Raw genomic sequence first — 20,209 nt, forward strand, 5'->3', positions numbered from 1 at the left:
GGCTCGACCTCCTTTACTCGACTTTGCTATTCTAGGTACTACCAGAAGCCCTGAGTTTTGAGATCTTAAAGAGCGAGTTGGATTGTAGCGAGACAGAAGATTGGTTAGATAAGCAGGAGCTAGATTATTTAGAGCTTTATATGTAAGAAGCAATATTTTAAATTCAGTACGAAACTTAACAGGCAGCCAGTGTAAGGAGGATAAAATTGGGGTGATGTGATCAAATTTTCTAGACCTGGTTAGAACTCTGGCAGCTGCATTTTGTACTAATTGAAGTTTGTTAATAGAGGATGCTGGGCAGCCAGCAAACAGAGCATTACAGTAGTCCAGCCTAGAAGTCATAAAAGCATGGACTAGCTTTTCTGCATCTGAGATGGATAGCATACTTCGTAACTTAGCGATATTTCTCAGATGAAAGAAAGCAGTTTTTGTGACATGGGAAATATGATTTTTAAAAGTTAAATTGCTGTCTAATATGACACCCAGATCTTTTATAGTAGAACTAACGCTAACTTTGTATCCCTCTAATTGTAGATCGAGTTGTGAGATCTGCTGTGTACAGGATTTAGGCCCAATAAGTAATAATTCTGTTTTGTCTGAGTTTAAGAGAAGATAATTGTTGGTCATCCAGTCTTTAACATCTTTAATACACTCAGTTAGCTTGGACAGATTAGACGTCTCGTCAGGTTTAGTTGAAATATATAATTGAGTATCATCTGCATAGCAGTGAAAGCTGATCCCATGTCTTCTAATAATGTCTCCCAGGGGTAGCATGTATATTGTAAACAGTAAAGGGCCTAAAACTGATCCTTGAGGCACCCCGTATTTTACTGGGCTGATTTGTGAAGGTTGTCCATTTATATTTACAAACTGGTAACGGTCAGATAAGTATGACTTAAACCATTGTAGGGCCTGTCCTTGGACACCTGTAGACTTTAAGCGATTAATAAGGATACCATGGTCAATGGTGTCAAATGCCGCACTAAGATCGAGTAGAACTAATAGCGAGATGCACCCTTGGTCAGCAGCTAAGAGTAAATCGTTGGTTATTTTCACTAATGCAGTTTCTGTACTGTGATGAGCTCTGAAACCTGACTGAAACACTTCAAAAACATTGTTGGTCTGCAGAAAGGAGCATAATTGAGCAGAAACAACTTTTTCTAGTATTTTAGATATAAATGGAAGGTTTGAAATAGGCCTATAATTAGCTAAGTTGCTGGGTTCCAGTTGTGGTTTCTTAATAATAGGTTTAATAACAGCTAACTTGTAGGGATTTGGAACATGGCCTAAAGATAAAGAAGAGTTGATAATGTTAAGAAGAGGTTCTCCTATAACAGGTAGCAATTCTTTCAGTAACTTTGTTGGAATTGGGTCCAATATACACGTAGCTGATTTAGAGCTATTTATAATTTTGTCTAGCTCTTCCTGTTCTATGATTTTAAAGCACTGTAGGTTATTTAGATTCAGAGGCGTGTTTACTGGATCTGAAGTATAAGGCGGTGCAGAAAGTTTAATATCTCCTATTTTCTGTCTAAAGCCTTCTATTTTATCACTGAAAAAATTCATGAAGTCATCACTACTAATTTGCGGTGGAGCGTTTTGTTCCAAAGATGACCGATTATTTGTTAATTTAGCGATGGTGTTAAATAAGAATCTAGGATTGTTTTGATTATTTTCTATCAGTTTGCGGAGGTGCTCAGCCCTGGCAGATTTTAAAGCCCTCCTATAGCTGGACATACTGTCTTTGTATGCAATTCTAAAGACTTCTAAATTAGTTTTTTTCCATTTACGTTCCAGGGCACGGGTTGCTGTTTTGAGAGCGCGGGTATGACTATTATACCACGGTGTAGTTTTATTCTCTCTAGCCTTTTTTAGTTTGATGGGTGCCACAGTATTTAGAGTGCTAGTAAAGATGGCATCCATACTGCTGGTTACTACATCAAGGTCATTTGCGTTTGCGGGTGCATTTCGAAGTAGAGAAAGATCAGGTAAGTTATTTATAAATTCATCTTTAGTGGACGGAACAATAGTTCTACTAGGACGATATATCGAAGCGGATCTGCTAATTTCAGGTAAACACAGCTTATATAGTAAGAGGTAGTGGTCTGTAATATCATCACTTTGTGGTATAATGTCTACATCAGTGACCTCAATTCCATAAGACAGAATTAGATCTAGTGTATGCTTTAGGCGATGAGTTGGACCAATAACATTTTGCTTTATTCCTAGTGAGACCAGCAAGTCCGTAAACGCGAGCCCTAACGTGTCGTTAGCGTCATCTATGTGGATGTTAAAGTCTCCTACAATTAGTATTTTATCAGTTTTAACTAGTAAGTCAGAGATAAAATCAGAAAATTCTTTTAGAAAATTGACATAGGGTCCTGGAGGTCTATATATGGTGATTAGAGCGAGAGATAACATAGGTTTTTGCATAGTGTTTGGAAGGACAACATTAAGCGCTAGTACTTCAAAGGAGCTAAACATAAGTCCGTTTCTCTGATTAACATTAAGAATATCACTAAAGATTGACGCGACTCCACCACCACGACCAGTTTGACGAGCCTCATGTTTATATAAGAATCCTGGAGGAGTTGCCTCATTTAAACTAATATAGTCATTTTGTTTCAGCCAGGTTTCAGTAAGACAGAGTGCATTAAGATTGTTATCTGTTATTATTTCATTTATGATAAGTGCTTTAGGTGCTAGTGACCTGATGTTTAGGAGACCAAGCTTCATCAAATTTGTATTTTCACTTTTTCGTGTTTTTTCTGGTTTAATTCTTAATAGATTATTTCTGGAGCACACAGTACGTTTGTTTCTTGATCTAATAATACGAGGAACAGACACAGTCTCTATGTGGTTAGTTAGGTATGCATTACTGTTATTTATGTGGGACGAATAGGAGTCTGTGTGGCTAAATTGTGAGTTTTGTGAATTTTTACTTACTAGTCAGATAGAGCAAAGTGTTCTGGTGATGTTGTCCGACAGGAGTTCAGCTCCAGCTCGACTGGGGTGCAGCCCATCAGCGCGGAAAAGCCTAGGACGCTCCCAGAAAAGATTCCAGTTATTGGCAAAGAGCAATTTCTGTTCTTCACACCATGTTAATAGCCATTCATTCAGAGCAAAAAGTCTACTGAACCTTTCATTTCCTCGGCGGTAGGTAGGAAGCGGTCCAGAAATGATGATCTGCGTGGCGGGCGAAGTGCGTCGAACCGTCTCGATCAGGCTCCTGAAGTCCTTCTTCAGGATCTCCGTCTGCCGGAGCCCGGTGTCGTTCGTCCCCACGTGGAGGACGGCGGCACCGAGGCTCTCGGCAGCGCTCAGGATAGTAGGTATCTGTGCAGAAATATTCTTAACTCGGGCACCAGGGAAGCAGAAAGTGCGTACTTTGTTACCTTTGGAGGAAGTGGAGCGGACGTGGCGGACGATTGAGTCGCCAATGATGGCAACATCGCGACCCGTCTCGCGGAGAGGGGCGAAGCGGTTCTCCGTGGGGATCTCGAACACCGGAGGAGGAGACGTTCTGCCCCGGGACCTGGCAAGCACCTTACGCGGTTGCACCCAGGGGCCGTGGTAGCCGGGAGTCGGCGTGAACGACGCCTGGGTGCACCGCGTCCTCGGTGCGCTGGGCCTGGACAGAGAAACACGCGGGGTTGAAGAAACTGGGAGATTGTCGTTGTATCGGACACTTACCTCAGACGAGCGAGTACGGGTTAAGAGCAGAGCCCTGATGCCCTCTCGCTTCGTCTCCAGCGAGCGAATCTGGGACTCCACCGCTTCCAGCTCCAGCTCCAGCGCCTCCATCGATGCCTCTCCTGCACTCAAGGACAGACACGCAAGCGACATTGTACAAGGTGAAGAGCAAAGCCAGAAAGTGAGAAAATAAATGAGTGAAAGGGGTTGGTAGCTTTAGCTGACCAGCGGTGCTAGCAGGCTAAAGCTACAAACACCAAGCGGATGCTCGAGAGACAGAACGTTTAAAAGTAGATTTGTTTGTATGAGTGTGTTAGGGGATTGTTCACCCCAAGTAGGAGAGATAAATATTTAGTGAATGAGGAGGTATTTTAAGATAAAAATGTAAATTGCGAATCTAAACTCCAAACAAACGCAGCGAACTCCCTTAAGTGTTTTAGCGAACTTGCTGATTCTCAACACCTGTCCACAGGAGACCAAATGGAAATAAAGTAGATACAGATACACAACATTATAATTCTTTACATAAAATTACTGAAGGTAAAAGCAAAAGTGACATGATCAAACAAACTAACTAATACTATTTGTGCAAACACAGCTGTTTTGTTTTTAACCACTTTTTATGAACACTACTAAAAATATTTATATGACTGTCTGATTTTACGTTAACAGGTAAATCATTCCACAGTTTGGCTCCCTTTACAGAGAAAACAGACCATATGAGGTCTTACATTTGGCACTAGACAGTCACCATTAGCAGTTGCCCGTGTGACTCTGAGAGGGGTTTGATGCCGACTGATTAGATGAGAAAACAGCATTAGTACATGATTATTTAAACATTTAAAAACTAATTTAAGATCATTAAATTTAATAAAACTCAAAACTATAAAGGTTATGTTTACATAAAGCTTCACAATGATGCCATCACATAGGCTTCAAGTCCATCATTTTATCTGCTTGTTTATATATTGAGTCAATAGGCTTCAATGTAGTTAAAGAAGCGTGTGACCACGATGTAATGCAGTACGTCAAGTGAGAGAATATCATTGTGTGCATGTGTGATATGTTAAAAACCTTCTAATAAAATGAAAACACCTTTTTACTTATATTTTTAACATGACTATTGGATTTTAAGTTAACGTCTAGAGTTATGCCTAGATACTTTAATTCATTCACTTCTTTAATAACTTTATTTTTAATCAGCACCTCAAATGTATCCCGTACAGGCCTATTTCTTATAGAGAAGTACATTGAAACTATTTTCTTGACATTCAACGTTAAATGAGACAGCTCAAGCCATCCTGAAACATGTTGTAAAGCCCGGGTCAGTGGCTCATCTGCCCGGCATGGTGTTTAGCTGACACATAAATGACTGTCATCTGCGTGTGTATATATATATGAACTGTAGGTGGCGGCGTGTGCATTTAACACCAGCTCGCCAGTAAAATAGAAGAAGAAGAAAAGTTTCTTGAAGTTTTCTGACAGCTGGACTTATATGTTTGTTTTCTTTCAGTAAAGCGAAGGCGGGTGATGAAGTGAGTTTCTCTGAGCTCTGAGGGTCTGCTAAAGCTCGTCATCATGGGGAACCGCGGGATGGAGGACTTGATTCCCCTCGTTAATAAGCTGCAGGACGCCTTCAGCTCTATCGGCCAGAGCTGCAACCTGGAGCTGCCGCAGATCGCGGTGGTCGGCATGCAGAGCGCCGGCAAGAGTTCAGTGCTCGAGAACATCGTGGGAAGGTGAAACTCTTTACACTGTTTACTGTTAATGCGGGTTCAGTTCGTGTGTTTCGGTTGTTTTATTCTGGAATTACTTTGTTTATATTTGTTTATACCCTGCTGAACAATCCAGCATAAACCAACCTTGGCCGGTTACCGCAGTCAAGTGAGCCGCCACATGAGAACAACCGGTCAAGCTAGCCGCCTCATGTATTTAATGCACTTCTGTTTGAGGAATTACGGTACAGAAGCTAGGGCAGCCAAATCCTTCACAAAGACATATATTTCAGCGGTTATTGGCTAAATGTGTCTGGTAAAAAGAAAAAATGCATTAATTAAAATCAAAAATGTACTTTTTAAAATAAATATGAAAACATAGAACATTGAATATTTTATTGCAGAGTTTTGCAAAAGTCTGCCAAAATCATTTAACACTGATGGAGCTCATGCTTTTTTCACTGATATAATTAATTTCTTTAGTTTACATGACATTAAATTTACATGGCAAAACAATGAAGTCTGCATAAACACATCTGTTTTTTTTTCTACTGCTATTGCTGAGAATTCTGCCATAGTTGACATGAAATATTCAATTAATTCTATTTCAGGATGAACTTGACTCAATTTCCATGCCAAAGGTGATTGATATGTACAGCTGAATATGGCAGGAAAATAAAGGCAAAGTCTGCAAGAATACATTACTGATCATTTCCTGCTTTTTCTACATGCACTTATAAAGTTTCTTCAGAGTTGACAAGACATTTCCAATAAATTCTGATTCAGGATGACCTCGACTCTTTCCATGGGAAATTTCATTGGCATTTACAGCTCAATTTGGCAGAAAAATAAAGATAAAGTTTAAAGAAGTACATTACATCACTGATCATCTTCTGCTTTGTTTGACAGCTCTAGTAGTTTAATGAATTTCCTTTAACAATATATTTGACTACGTTTTCACATCATAGTTTTGTCGTTTGTTTGTTTGTTTTATGGCTGTGTGTAAATGTGGTAATACTATGGTAAAGCATTAAGCAAGTAAGAATTTGCTCAACACACACGATATGCTTTGAGTTGCACAATATAGTCAGCTCTGATCTTTTCATTAAGGAACTGTTATCTGGGTTCAGACAAAACTGCAAGGCAAACACTTTGTTTTGAAGACTCTGAATTCATTGAGTTACTGAAAATACATGATGTGTGTGTGTGTGTGTGTGTGTGTGTGTGTGTGTGTGTGTGTGTGTGTGTGTGTGTGTGTGTGTGTGTGTGTGTGTGTGTATGTTTTTCAGGGATTTTCTGCCGAGAGGATCAGGGATCGTCACTCGCAGGCCTCTGATTCTCCAGCTGGTGAACAGTAAAGCTGGTAAATAAATGCACTAAAATACTTTAGATATTTAATTAAAACCACAATCTAGTGAACGAGCGAGTGTCTGTCTGTGTGTGTGAAGAATATGCAGAGTTCCTGCACTGTAAGGGCCGCAAGTTTGTGGACTTCGATGAGGTCCGGATGGAGATTGAAGCAGAAACAGACCGAATCACTGGATCTAACAAAGGAATCTCTTCAGTGCCGATTAACCTGCGCGTTTACTCGCCCAACGGTAATGACACACTTTAAGCTGTGCCTGATATTGTATATTATTTGATGTGAGTCAGTGTGAGCTAACGACACCAGTATGGCTAGTTTTGATTTAGTTTGACTTTAATGAGACGTGCAGAAGTTCTAGTTTTGGATAAAGTGCCATTGATTTGTTTTTTAACACTAGTTTTGATTGTGTTTTGCTCTCTTCAGTGCTGAATCTGACACTGATTGATCTTCCGGGCATGACGAAGGTGGCGGTGGGTGACCAGCCGCAGGACATCGAGTACCAGATCCGGTGAGAGCAGTGGGGTGAAGGGAAGCTGAAGTGCTGAACTAATGGCAAACTCCTCCTTCAGAGACGAGACCTTTTATCATTGTTTATGTTAGAGCTGCACAATATATGGCTTCAGCACAGAAATCACAATGTGAGAATTTGCAATAGTCACATCACAGGACATCAAGCAATTAAAAAAGCCAATTTAAACCATTTGGACACAAGAAATGACAGAGTTTACTGCTCTAACAAATAATAATTGTGTTTAATTATACAATGACAAACACTATAGAGTGTTATTTTACATTAGATTAGTGAATTATTTCACCGAAAAAGCATAGAGCACTGTTTATTTAATGTTTTATCTGTGTTCTATTGTTTTCATGTCATTTAAAGGGCCCATAGTTTAGCTCTTTTTTTATGATTTAATATTAATATTCTGGCTCTTCTGAGTGTGCCAGTTTAGGTTCAGTTTAAAACACAATTCAGATTGTTTTATTATAATGTGTTAAAGTGTCATGTTGGGGGTGTGTCCACAGTTCGCTGATTTAGGGGTGTGTTGCTTCACATGTAAATTAGTTTCGGCTTCCCGCCCAACGTAACAAGGGGGCGGAGCCATGGGCTCACCCGCTCTGCGTTTGCAACAGAGTCTGACAGGCAGACTGTGAGAATGAGCAGGAGGAGAGGATCAGCATTCAGTCATACATGTACGACTCTGACACAGACCAAGCAGAGAGTACAAAATCATTTGTGTCTTTGTACAGTTTTACAGCCAACTGTGTGCTAGTTTCAAGTGCCGAGCTTGTACACAGAAACTAATAACCACACACACTGAATTAACTTTGACTGAGGCACTGGATGCGCCGCTCGAAGCCGCGACACGGCACACCAGACACTCTCTGTGGCGCGGCAGAAACATGAAGTGTCCCGAATCGTCGCGCCGCGCATTTTTGAATTCTAAACACAGGTTTCTGCAGCGGTCCGCAGCACCCAGCCGTCAACTTGAGTGTACCCTGATAGAAACCGATGTTTAGAATTGTAAAACGCATGCTAGTTAAGATCACAGGGAGCTTCTGGGATCGCAAGAAATGCAAACGGCTGAAGTATAAGGTAGACTCAATGAGAAGTACACATGTTTGCAAACCTACCTAAAGATACAACCAATAATTCTGATTAGAGCGATAATGTGGAGAATATTGATCTTGTGTTGAGCCCAATGAGCCTTGCATCTAAAAATAGAGCTAGCGTGTTCCTTTAGTGATATCGCTTCCACTCACGCTGAAAATGGCGGACGTGAATCAACAAACTGAGGATATGATGACGCGCCTGTCAATCAATATTGGTGGGCGGGGGGACCGCTCTCCTACGTAAAGTTGCGGTCGGTCTGAAAACCGCTCCAATTGGTCCACCATTTTTATGTTGTTAAATTGAAAAAAAAACACTGGGTGTGTTTATATCACCCCAATATGACGCTCTATACACCATACATGCACATATGGCTGTCCAAACAGCTTGAAAAGTAGATTTTTACCATAGGTGCCCTTTAAGTTATTTTAGTTTGTGCTTATATATATTATAATTTTGTACAATTTTGTACATTTTCATGCAGATTCACTCCCCTAAAAAATCCTCACAATCAGTGTAAAAATATGAATTCTTTCTAATATTAAGGACACATTTAGTTCAGCAAAGGGTCACCAGGTAAAAGTTTACACTGTATTAATGACAGAAATCTTATTTATCTATTCATTTGTTTGTCGTTTTCTCAAAGGTGTTTTTATTGAATATGTTAGATATGAAACATGCAGTACACAGAGATTTCACTGTTTTTTAGACAACAAACAAACAAAACCCGTCTCGCATGTATACATTTAGGTTCTATAAAAATATATGAATAATAATAAAATAAATACAACACAAAATATAACAATAATATTAAGTAAATGATATTAAATGTGTGTGTGTGTGTGTATATGTATATATGTGTATATATATGTGTATATATATATATATATATATATATATATATATACATATATATATATACATATATATATATATATATATATACATATATATATATATATATATATATATATATATATATAAAATGATAAGGAAAAGTTCTAAAATAACTGAAGGCTCCATCAGCTTTATGTGATATAAAACAGCTTGTAAAGTGAGAAACAACATATCAGTAAACCTGTTACAGTATATAATATTTTTATAAGGTCAGGTGGTGTAAAATCTCCATAAACCATTGCATAAAGGTTGTCAGAAATTGTTCCTTCTATTTGAGCAACATTAACCTTCTAGCCAAAAGCGTAGCAAAAGCGATCACATTCATCTTACTGAATCTTACTTATTAAAACATAAGGACTGTGGCGTAATACCAGCTATTGAAATGATGTCGTCAGGTTCTAGATAAGAGTTTAATGCATCAGAGAGGATTTGTAACATTAGCTGACATTGAATTGAATTGTAGCTGGCTCAACTTGACATCGGTCATTAATCAGCCTCTATATTGGGTTTACATTTGGAGAGTTTCATCTAGTCTGTGTGTGTTAGTTGTTTTTAATTGTGTATTTATTAATGAATTGTTCTCGCCATGAAAACAGCATTTGTTGCTGACATGACATTAAATAAAGCATTCATCATCAGAGCAGTGGGTTTAATCTGTTACAGGACCTGATTGAGACACTGACACCTATTCTGTGTGTGTGTGTGTGTGCGTGCGTGCGTGTGTGTGTGTTCAGGGACATGCTGATGCCGTTCATCTCCAAAGAGAACTGTCTGATTCTGGCCGTCACTCCGGCTAACATGGACCTGGCCAACTCTGACGCGCTCAAGATCAGTAAAGAGGTGGACGCTCAGGGTGAGAGACGACGCTGCGCTACAGTCTGCTGATTATAATCAATACAGCATTTACCCCCTCACAATCCTTTCACATCAGAAGTTTGTCAAGAATAGTGAGGACTGTGACAGATCAGCACAACTGCATGAAAGAAAGGTGCGTGATAAAAGGGTCTGCTGTTGAAACTGACCTCTGACCTTCCCCTGCAGGTCTGCGCACCATCGGTGTGATCACCAAGCTGGACCTGATGGATGAAGGAACCGACGCCAGAGACATCCTGGAGAACAAGCTGCTGCCGCTGCGCAGAGGTGCTGGAGCTCATCCTCAGCTTTACATTCAACACTTCATTACTAACACCATGGAGTATACACACACACACACGCACGCACGCACGCACGCACGCACGCACGCACGCACGCACGCACGCACACACAGACACACACACACACACACACACACACACACACACACACTGTTCACTTCAGTCAATCAGAGTTTAACATCTGATTTCTTTACAAATCCCTGATCTTCACTGCCTGATGGATATACCATATGAGGACACACTCAATAACACTGTTCTGCAGCGTCTCTTTAAATAAGGAAGTGTGTTTTACTGCAGTGTTTTAATGGAGTTTCTGTGCTGACCTGCTGCTCCTGATGAGTTTACACGGTCTTTCATCTCGTTTTACACTTCAACAACTCGAGGAATGCTGAAGTCTGTTTAGCTGATTAAATTGAATTACATTACAACATCCATGCTGTAAAAGAAACCGTATGACATTGAAGATAGTCAGAGAAACCTTTCAGCAGAAGATTATCATTGGCTGAGAAACACTAGCTGAACATATAACCCATTAATGACCAAGAGGGGAGGTTTAACTGGGGTTAAAAGGGTAATTCAACCTAAAATGGAAACTGTACTTGTGTGTGCGCGCGTGTGTGTGTGTGTGTGTGTAGGTTATATCGGTGTGGTGAACCGCAGTCAGAAGGACATTGATGGCAGGAAGGACATCCGTGCGGCTCTGGCTGCTGAGAGGAAGTTCTTCCTGTCCCATCCAGCATACAGACACATGGCAGAGAGAATGGGCACACCGTACCTGCAGAAAACACTCAACCAGGTACACACACACACACACTGTACCTGCAGAAAACACTCAACACACACACACTAGTAAAGTTATCTCTATGGTCTCTCCTCACAGCAGTCCTGATGTTTGTGCTGTACAGACTGTATATTCTCTCCTGTCCCCCTAAACTCAACCCTCACAGCACACACTCTGCTCTTCACATCTTCTCTGTCCTTTATTCTATGCGGTTCCGTTTGTACTAAAATTCCCACGCCTGCTCTCTGCTTTGTACTTCCCATTTGTCTTTGTCTACTCTCATGTTCAGGAAAATTGTCATTGTTGACCTACATGTTATCTGTTGATGTCGATATATAGTATAGACCAGGGGAATCCAAACTATGGCCTGCGGCCCGCTATACAAAAATGAACGTTATTCAATAAATAACCACCGCTATGACATGCCTTCAATTAGGCAGCAGTTCCTGTTATGAAGTAAAATATAAATTTGTGTGTGTGTGTGTGTGTATATATATATATGTATGTATGTATGTATGTATGTATGTATGTATGTATGTATGTATATATATATATATTTTTATATATATATATATATATATATATATATATATATATATATATACACACACGCACATTATATCTAATTCTGTCTTATGGAATTGAGGTCATTGATGTAGACATTATACCACAAAGTGATGATATTACAGACCACTACCTCTTACTATATAAGCTGTGTTTACCTGAAATTAGCAGATCCGCTCCGATATATCGCCCTAGTAGAACTATTGTTCCATCCACTAAAGATGAATTTATAAATAACTTACCTGATCTTTCTCTACTTCGAAATGCACCCGCAAACGCAAATGACCTTGATGTAGTAACCAGCAGTATGGATGCCATCTTTACTAGCACTCTAAATACTGTGGCACCCATCAAACTAAAAAAGGCTAGAGAGAATAAAACTACACCGTGGTATAATAGTCATACCCGCGCTCTCAAAACAGCAACCCGTGCCCTGGAACGTAAATGGAAAAAAACTAATTTAGAAGTCTTTAGAATTGCATACAAAGACAGTATGTCCAGCTATAGGAGGGCTTTAAAATCTGCCAGGGCTGAGCACCTCCGCAAACTGATAGAAAATAATCAAAACAATCCTAGATTCTTATTTAACACCATCGCTAAATTAACAAATAATCGGTCATCTTTGGAACAAAACGTTCCACCGCAAATTAGTAGTGATGACTTGATGAATTTATTCAGTGATAAAATAGAAGGCTTTAGACAGAAAATAGGAGATATTAACCTTTCTGCACCGCCTTATACTTCAGATCCAGTAAACACGCCTCTGAATCTAAATAACCTACTATCATCCATACAACGATAAGGATGACAGTAAAGATGAATAGACAACAGATCAGATGACAGAATACCCCATAGAATATGACCGCACAAAACAGAGAGAAATCGTCAGGACGACAGATTAAGACGACATCAACAGATAACATGCTAATATGCTGATTTTCCTGAACATGCGGGCAATCAGAGCAGACGAAGACAAATGCGAAGTACAAAGCAGAAAGCAGGCATGGGAATTTTGGCACAAATGTGACCCCATACAGGAACACCAAATAGTGTCAACACAGTCAAGGTGTACTGGTATTGCTATACTTGCGGGGACACCATTGTTTTATGTTGTCCACTCTTCCAGCAACTGACGAACCACATCCGCGACACACTGCCGGCGCTGCGCAGTAAACTGCAGTCTCAGCTGCTGTCGCTGGAGAAAGAGTTGAAGGAGTACAAGAACTTTAAACCAGACGATCCTGCGCTCAAAACCAAAGCCCTGCTGCAGTGAGTGTGTGTGTGTGCATGTGTGTGAGCAGCAACGACAAACTTTCTGCATCTGGACATAATAGCAAGTCGAGTGTGTGTGTGTGTGTGTGTGTGCGCGCGCGCATGTGTAACTTTTTGTGTTTGTGTGCGTAATTATGTATCCCTGTGTGTGTATGTGTCTGTGAAACTATGTCTGTGCATGTGTGTGTGTGTGTGTGTGTGTGTTAGCATTGGGTCGATAGATGATGCCATCGTCCATCGCCGATGGTCGATAGACATCATGATGCTGAGCCATGAATCTTCGCTCTTTTGAATCTATCAGGTAACGTGTCACAGCGTCAGTACACTGCTTCAGTCTTTCTCTTTCACACTTGTACTCAGTCATTTTAGCTAAACCTCAGAGACTGTTGGTTGGTTCCTGTTGGTTGTTCACCTTTTCACCAATCAAGTTTGTGGACGCCATTATACCGACACAGATCACTCTGCCTATTCATGCCAGAGTCCTGCAGAAGCAGTGATTGACAGGTGGTAATGTGTGTGTGTGTGTGTGTGTGTGTGTGTGTGTAACTCATCTTTATTTATTGATGATTCCATTTATTTAAACTAAGACCATGCGGGTCAGCTAGTTGGAACTGTAGGCCACAAATAATGAATTCGTTATGAACTATTGACGACTATACGACGATGCCATCGTCCATCGCGATGTTTCAAATTTGACATTGTACGATGCCAAATTGGTCGACATCACCCAAACCTAGTGTGTGTGTATTTATATACAATTGAAATTGCTCAGGTGTGAGTTTCTCACAGACTTCAACAGAGTGTCTAAATCTTGATGCTTCTGTGGATCTCGTCTGTCAAATCTGAGTTTTGTTCTGTATTCTCCATTGGATTCGGGTCAGGTGATTGGCTGGGCCATTCTACAGCTTGATTTTCTTTCTCTGAAAGCATCTGAGAATCTCCTCGGCTGTGTTTTGGATCATTGTCTTGCTGAAATGGTTTGATCTTCATCCTCCTGCTGGTGTAGATGTTGGACTGAAGCAGCTGAGGAAGGGCAGAGGGTTGCTGAAGAACTACTGAGAGATTTCAGCTGCTGTCTGGGCTTTCACTGCCCAACTACACCTCCCTTTCTTCATCTGTTCAATACTGTTTTCCTGCGTCATTTCATTTTATTAAACAGAACTTCATTTCTAAACTAATTAGATTTGTTTTCTTTGCATATATGGATTTCTTTGGTTGTTACCAACATCTGGAGAAAATGTCAAGTCAGCAGCACATTTAGGAATATGTTTCCTCTGAATAAAACAGACGTGTTCAATACCTATTTCCCCCACTGTGTGTATATATATATATGTGTGTGTGTGTGTTCAGGATGGTCCAGCAGTTCGGTGTGGACTTTGAGAAGTGTATCGAGGGCTCTGGAGATCAGGTGGACACTCTGGAACTCTCCGGCGGAGCTCGAATAAACCGTATCTTCCACGAGCGATTCCCCTTCGAGCTGAAGAAGGTGCGCTTACACCGAGCTCTGCTGTTCTGCTAATCAGCATCAACTGAAAACGATGATTTATTTGTGTGTGTGTGTGTGTGTGTGTGTGTGTGTGTTTGTGTTTCAGATGGTGTTTGATGAGATGGACTTGCGGAGGGAGATCAGTTATGCCATCAAGAACATTCACGGAGTCAGGCAAGTGCTCACACACTGTAAACACACACATGCTAATCAGTGTAATTAGTCTGTGAATCTGAGGAATCGTGCTGTTTTTTGCTGTGTGTGTTGTGGTTTTTGTGTGTGTGTGTGTGTGTGTGTGTGTGTTGGGGTTTTTGTGTGTGTGTGTGTATGTGCGCATGTATGTTGTCTGTCTGTTTATGTTGTAAGTATTTTGTGTGTAGTGAGTGTGTTGTGTGTGTCAAGCCATCTTTACTTCTGCCTCTTCTTTTAAAACTATATTTAGTGTGTGCGTGTGTGTGTGTGTGTGTGTGTGTTTTTTGTGTGTGTGATCTCAGGACGGGGCTCTTCACCCCAGATCTGGCCTTCGAGGCCATCGTGAAAAAGCAGCTGATAAAGCTGAAGGAGCCGTGCCTCAAGTGCATCGACCTGGTCATCCAGGAGCTGATCAACACGGTCAGGCAATGCACATTGAAGGTAGAGGAGTAATGCTAATGCTAGTCCACTGTTCGACCACGCTAATGCTAGAATCCGTTATCTGACCATGCTAATGCTAGAGTTTGCTGTCTGCCCATGCTAACACTTGATATCAGCTTCTGATCGCATGTACACTGGAGTCCAGTGTCTGATTGCTCTTATGTTGGAGTCCAGTATATGAATGCTCTTACAAATAAATCCATTATCTGACAGCACATACATTCGAGTCCAGTGTCTGACTGCACTTTTGCTTGAGTTCAGCGTAAACCCCCAGGGGTCTGAGGGTGTTTTGGGGCTGTGGAGGAGTTTTGACATGCCCTGACATCTTCAAAACATGTGAATGGCTAAAGTGTGATAACACAGTGAACAGCACAGGCTGGGCTACAATAATACCCACGCAGCATGTTTGTCAGTGTTGCCAGATGTAGCTGACTGATTCCAGCCCAAAAATCTGAAACCTAAGTGGGGGCGGGCGTTACATTACACTATGTCCTTTTTTTACCCATAAAAATACATTCAAAAACGCCCAATCTGGCAACACTGATGTTTGTATGTGTTTGTGTTTGAGAAAGAAACGTTTATGCGTGGTTAGTGAAAAACTAACATTGTAAAGTCACTGACACAAGGCTGAAACACACAGAGAACATTTGTTCACAAGACTTTTAAAACTAGATCTTGTAGCCTAGTGTTTTTGCTTTAAAATGATGTGAGAATCTTGTTTACTTGCTCACAGAACACAATATACTGAATGACATGTCTGAGAGTAAATGGTCTCTGCGAGAATCATTACTAATGCAGTGATCCACAGCTGACCTGAGCAGATAAAGAGCTGTATAATGAGCCGTCACACAGGTATGGGACTAAGGGGGAAGGAAAAGATGCGTATATGTTTGCAGTTTATCTAAATATATTTAACTATCACAGTAAATAACTGGAGATACACACACGTGTGAGAGTCAGTACACTGTATACAACTCTATAAACTTACATAAAGCAAATCTACAGAGAAAGTAACTCAGAAATACACTTTACATGTAATTTCAGGCGTACACCTGAATATACACATGACACATTGTGTACAGAAGACACATTCAGGGCAAAATCAGCAGTGTAAATATGAAGAGTGTGAGATAATAAAGGGTGGACGGTTGGTAAAAGCTCAGTGTGAGCATCACATGGTCTTATCTGTGCTCCAGGCTCATGTACAGGAATCTCAGAGCCTGTGGAGCCATGTCAGCATCAGTCTCTCTTTACCGCTGTTGTTTTCACATCTGGAAAAGAATAAGCCGATTACATAAACTACATTATTCACATGTTTATCATGTTCACTGATAATAATTTACCTAGTAAACTCAGTTACCACATAGGAATTAAAAACTGAACAACACCTGTAAACAACTGTCAGAGTTTATTTTCACAATAGCTTAGCATATGATTGATTAGATGCTCTGAAAATAAAATCGCTTATATCTTATAGATTTCGATGTAATTATTCAGTCACGTTATTTTGGAGTTTTGCAGCAGTTGTTAGAACGTCTTACAGTTGAGTAATCATAGTTACGCATTTTTTTTTTTGTCGTATTGAAAATCCTGAAAGTTACCATGGTCTTGTCAGGCTCTAAAGATGGACATTAAACTTCAATGATCGACGGAAAAAATGCTCATTAGTGAAACTCCTTCATATAGTTGTCACGGCAAAGAAGAAGAAGAAATTGATTCTACTCCGAATACGCCATCCAAAGCACCTCCAACGAAAAGGGTGGCAAAGGGTGATGCAACAGATAACACAATCTCACGGCAATTCGTAACTTTTTTTTTTAGTGGCTAATTCATACGATCTAATTCATACAATTTAGTACGATTTGCTCATCCTCCAATGACGGTTGGGTTTAGGGGCGGGGTTAGGTGCCACGCCTCCTTTTTAAAATCGTACCATTTCGTACGACTGAACTCATACGAATTAGCCACTAAACTGACAAAATGTAAAATACTTATGTTTTCTCGTGAGATCAGGCTGGATAACCTCATGTTAAACCAGGTTCAGCAAAGCATCATTCAAATAATTCGGCAGTCATCAGAAGAAATAAAAGACACAGTTAAAGAAGATTCTAATAGCATCCACTTGTTGAAAGCAGCACTAGAGGTGGTGCATTCAGGAATATTCGACATTCGGAAGGAGAACGAAGAGTTAAAAAACAAGAATGAAGCTAATCTGAAGCACATCTCTGAACTGGAGGACAGAATGGATTAGCAGGATCGTTACAGCTGGAGATGAAATCTTCGTTTGGAAGGGATGCCGGAGCGTACAGATGAGAATGTTAAATCTTGATTAATGGAAATTTGGAGGTGGTCATTGAGGAAGATCGTGATATTGTGGCATGTAACATGGACATTGCTCATCGAGTTGGAAGATTCAATGCAGACGGCGGCAAAGGAAAGAAACCAAGGCCAGTGATGATAGGATTCCCTTCCAGAACAGCTCGAGATCTCACATGGAAAGGGGCGAAGGGAAATGACTTTCTCAAGAAGAACAAGATGTACTCCAAAGAAGACTTCACCATCAAGGACAGGGCTGTGGAATCTCCTTTAGCCGTACAAAGCCAGGAAATAGGGCAAAAGGGTCTTCTTTGTAGGAATGAAGGCAATAGTTGATGGTAAATAAATTAAGATATAAGTTGCTCTAAATATGAGTTTTGGTTACTCATTTATTTGTAACATGAACAGTTCTAGCTTCATTAGATTGTAATTTTGTTAATGACGTGATCTCTTTAAAGTAGCCTGTATAATTTAATTCTCATTTCACTCTTTAGATGTAAGCATATTTTTACGGATAATTTCAGTAACATGTTTTCTTAATAAAAATAGTTACTTTGTTTTGTGGTACAAAGAAAAAAATAATAAAGGTCGTCATTTATTATTTCTAATCAAAACGAAGAGGATTTCAGGACTAAGTTAACGTGACTGGAGGAAATATTGTCCCCATTATACACTCTCAACACTGAAACCTTACTCAGTTCTTGTTCACTTAATTGTTTTTATAATTAAGGATTGTATATTTTGTTCGAGTTATGTCAGTAACACTATTTTCTGTTAATGCCAGGGGTAGGCTATACGAGATATGCTAAAACCAAAGGCTTTGTTTCTGTTTTGTGAGAGTAAAAAGGCGGACTTTTGCTTTATTCAGGAAACTCATGCCTGCAAAGAAGATATGTCTTTTTGGAAGAGTCAATGGGGATTTGGACATTTGGTTTTCTTTTGGTGCTTTAAATAGATCAGCAGGTGTCGCTATTTTTAGTTTTTAGGGAAGAATAACTCAAAAATCTGATGAAAATGGCCGTTGGATCATTCTTCTTGTTGAAATAAACCAGGAACAATTTATTATTGTAAACATTTATGCCACCAACAATAAAAAAAATAAATGGGTTAATTTTTCAAGATATTGAAGGTCATATTAATACTTGCAATTAAAATTCCTTTCAGCTGAAGTTATTTAGGATGGTGATTTTAACACTTGATGGACAACAAGATAGACTGCCCCCGAAAGTTGACTATAGTCCAAACGAATTAAGCAGTTTAAAGTTAAATATAGCTCACATTTGGAGATATAAGAATACAAATTCCTTAGCATATACTTGGTCTAATAGGGACGGATCTCTCCAATCGCGTATTGACTTTTGGCTTATATCAGAACGTATGAAAGAAAAATAATTTGTGAATATTGAGCCATGTGTTTTAACTGATCACAAGGGCATATCGATTAAAATGAGCATTTCAGGTAATCAGTCAGACAGGGTTAAGAGGGGATACTGGAAATTAAACAATAGTATATTGAACTAAATAATTTGAAGCTCAAATTAAAACCTTAATTATTAAATATTGGAAACAGGCATGTACAGCATGACACAAATGTATGGGAAATACTGTGGACAAACTAAGTTTGAAATAAGAAAACTGGCTGTATTCAATAGAAAGTCTATTGCAAAGGGGAAAAAAGAAAATGAAAACAAGATGATTAGTAAATTTACTCTATTATGTGCAGAAGTAACCAAGATATGTCAAGCAATGATGTTTTAAAACTTACAGCATTGCAGAAAGATCTAGACAATATTTATGAAGCGAAAGCAAAAGGTGCATTTGTTAGGTCAACAAAAAAAAAATGGATGGAAACCAGAGAAAAAAATACTAAATATTTTTTCAGTTTAATAAAAAGGAGTCTGGAAATTTTATCTGTCAACAAATTAATAATAAACAATTCTGTCAATGAGAATATTAAGGAGATTTCTGACTATGTATCTCAATTTCATAGTAAATTATATAGTTCCTTTAATAAACCCACTAATACAGATCGTTTTCTCAGCGGCTTATCAGAAAATATCAAACTTGACACTGATTTTAGAAATTCATGTGATGAAGATTTAAATATAGTAGAAGTTATAGATTGTATAAATAGTCTTAAAGAAAATAAATCTCCTGGAAGTGATGGGTTGACAGGGGAATTTTATAAAACTCAGTAATATTCTTGCACCTTTTTTACTTGCTGTTTTTGAAGAATCAATTATAATTTGAGAACGTCCAGGTTCACTAAAACCAGGAGTAATTACACTAATACCAAAATCTAACAAAAACTAATTGTACTTGGAAAATTGGAGGCAAATTAGTTTGTTAAATAATGACACCAAAATTTACTGTCTGATATTCCAATGACGGTTTATTGGAAATAACATTTGATTAATATTGGATTTTTTTGGCTTTGGTGTTTTTTCCCAAAATGCAATTCAAACTCTTTATAATAGTTGCAACAGCCCAGTCCAATTATCTCATAGGACTTGTCCAAGATTTAAAATGAGCGTGGGATCAGGCAAGGATGCCCTATATCACATCTTCTTTTTTATTAGTTGCACAAGTAATGGCTACTCATATTAAAAAAGCTCATTTTCATAGAAATTCAGTGTTTGACAAAGAAATTAATCTCGGTAATTCGCTGATTACACTATGATTTTTGTCAGAATTGGTAAAGAAGTGAAGAGTGTTATTAA

The 20,209-nt window shown here is 39.3% G+C and overlaps 1 protein-coding gene across 2 annotated transcripts in view; it reads left to right on the plus strand.

Moving 5' to 3' along the window:
• The window catches only part of dnm2b (dynamin 2b), a 76,030-nt gene that overhangs the window by 32,550 nt on the left and 23,271 nt on the right, over nt 1-20,209 (plus strand). Inside the window, exons 2-11 of one of the 2 annotated variants that reach the window (XM_056454383.1) lie at nt 6,698-6,771; nt 6,857-7,006; nt 7,198-7,282; nt 10,018-10,136; nt 10,325-10,423; nt 11,073-11,233; nt 12,909-13,051; nt 14,405-14,540; nt 14,647-14,714; nt 15,035-15,173. In XM_056454383.1, the coding sequence (XP_056310358.1) occupies nt 6,698-6,771; nt 6,857-7,006; nt 7,198-7,282; nt 10,018-10,136; nt 10,325-10,423; nt 11,073-11,233; nt 12,909-13,051; nt 14,405-14,540; nt 14,647-14,714; nt 15,035-15,173 (1,174 nt within the window). The remainder of the gene's footprint in view (nt 1-6,697; nt 6,772-6,856; nt 7,007-7,197; nt 7,283-10,017; nt 10,137-10,324; nt 10,424-11,072; nt 11,234-12,908; nt 13,052-14,404; nt 14,541-14,646; nt 14,715-15,034; nt 15,174-20,209) is intronic. The other variant, XM_056454391.1, reaches the window with a different exon arrangement.

This window comes from Danio aesculapii, chromosome 1 (assembly GCF_903798145.1).
Source record: "Danio aesculapii chromosome 1, fDanAes4.1, whole genome shotgun sequence".
NCBI lineage: Eukaryota > Metazoa > Chordata > Actinopteri > Cypriniformes > Danionidae > Danio > Danio aesculapii.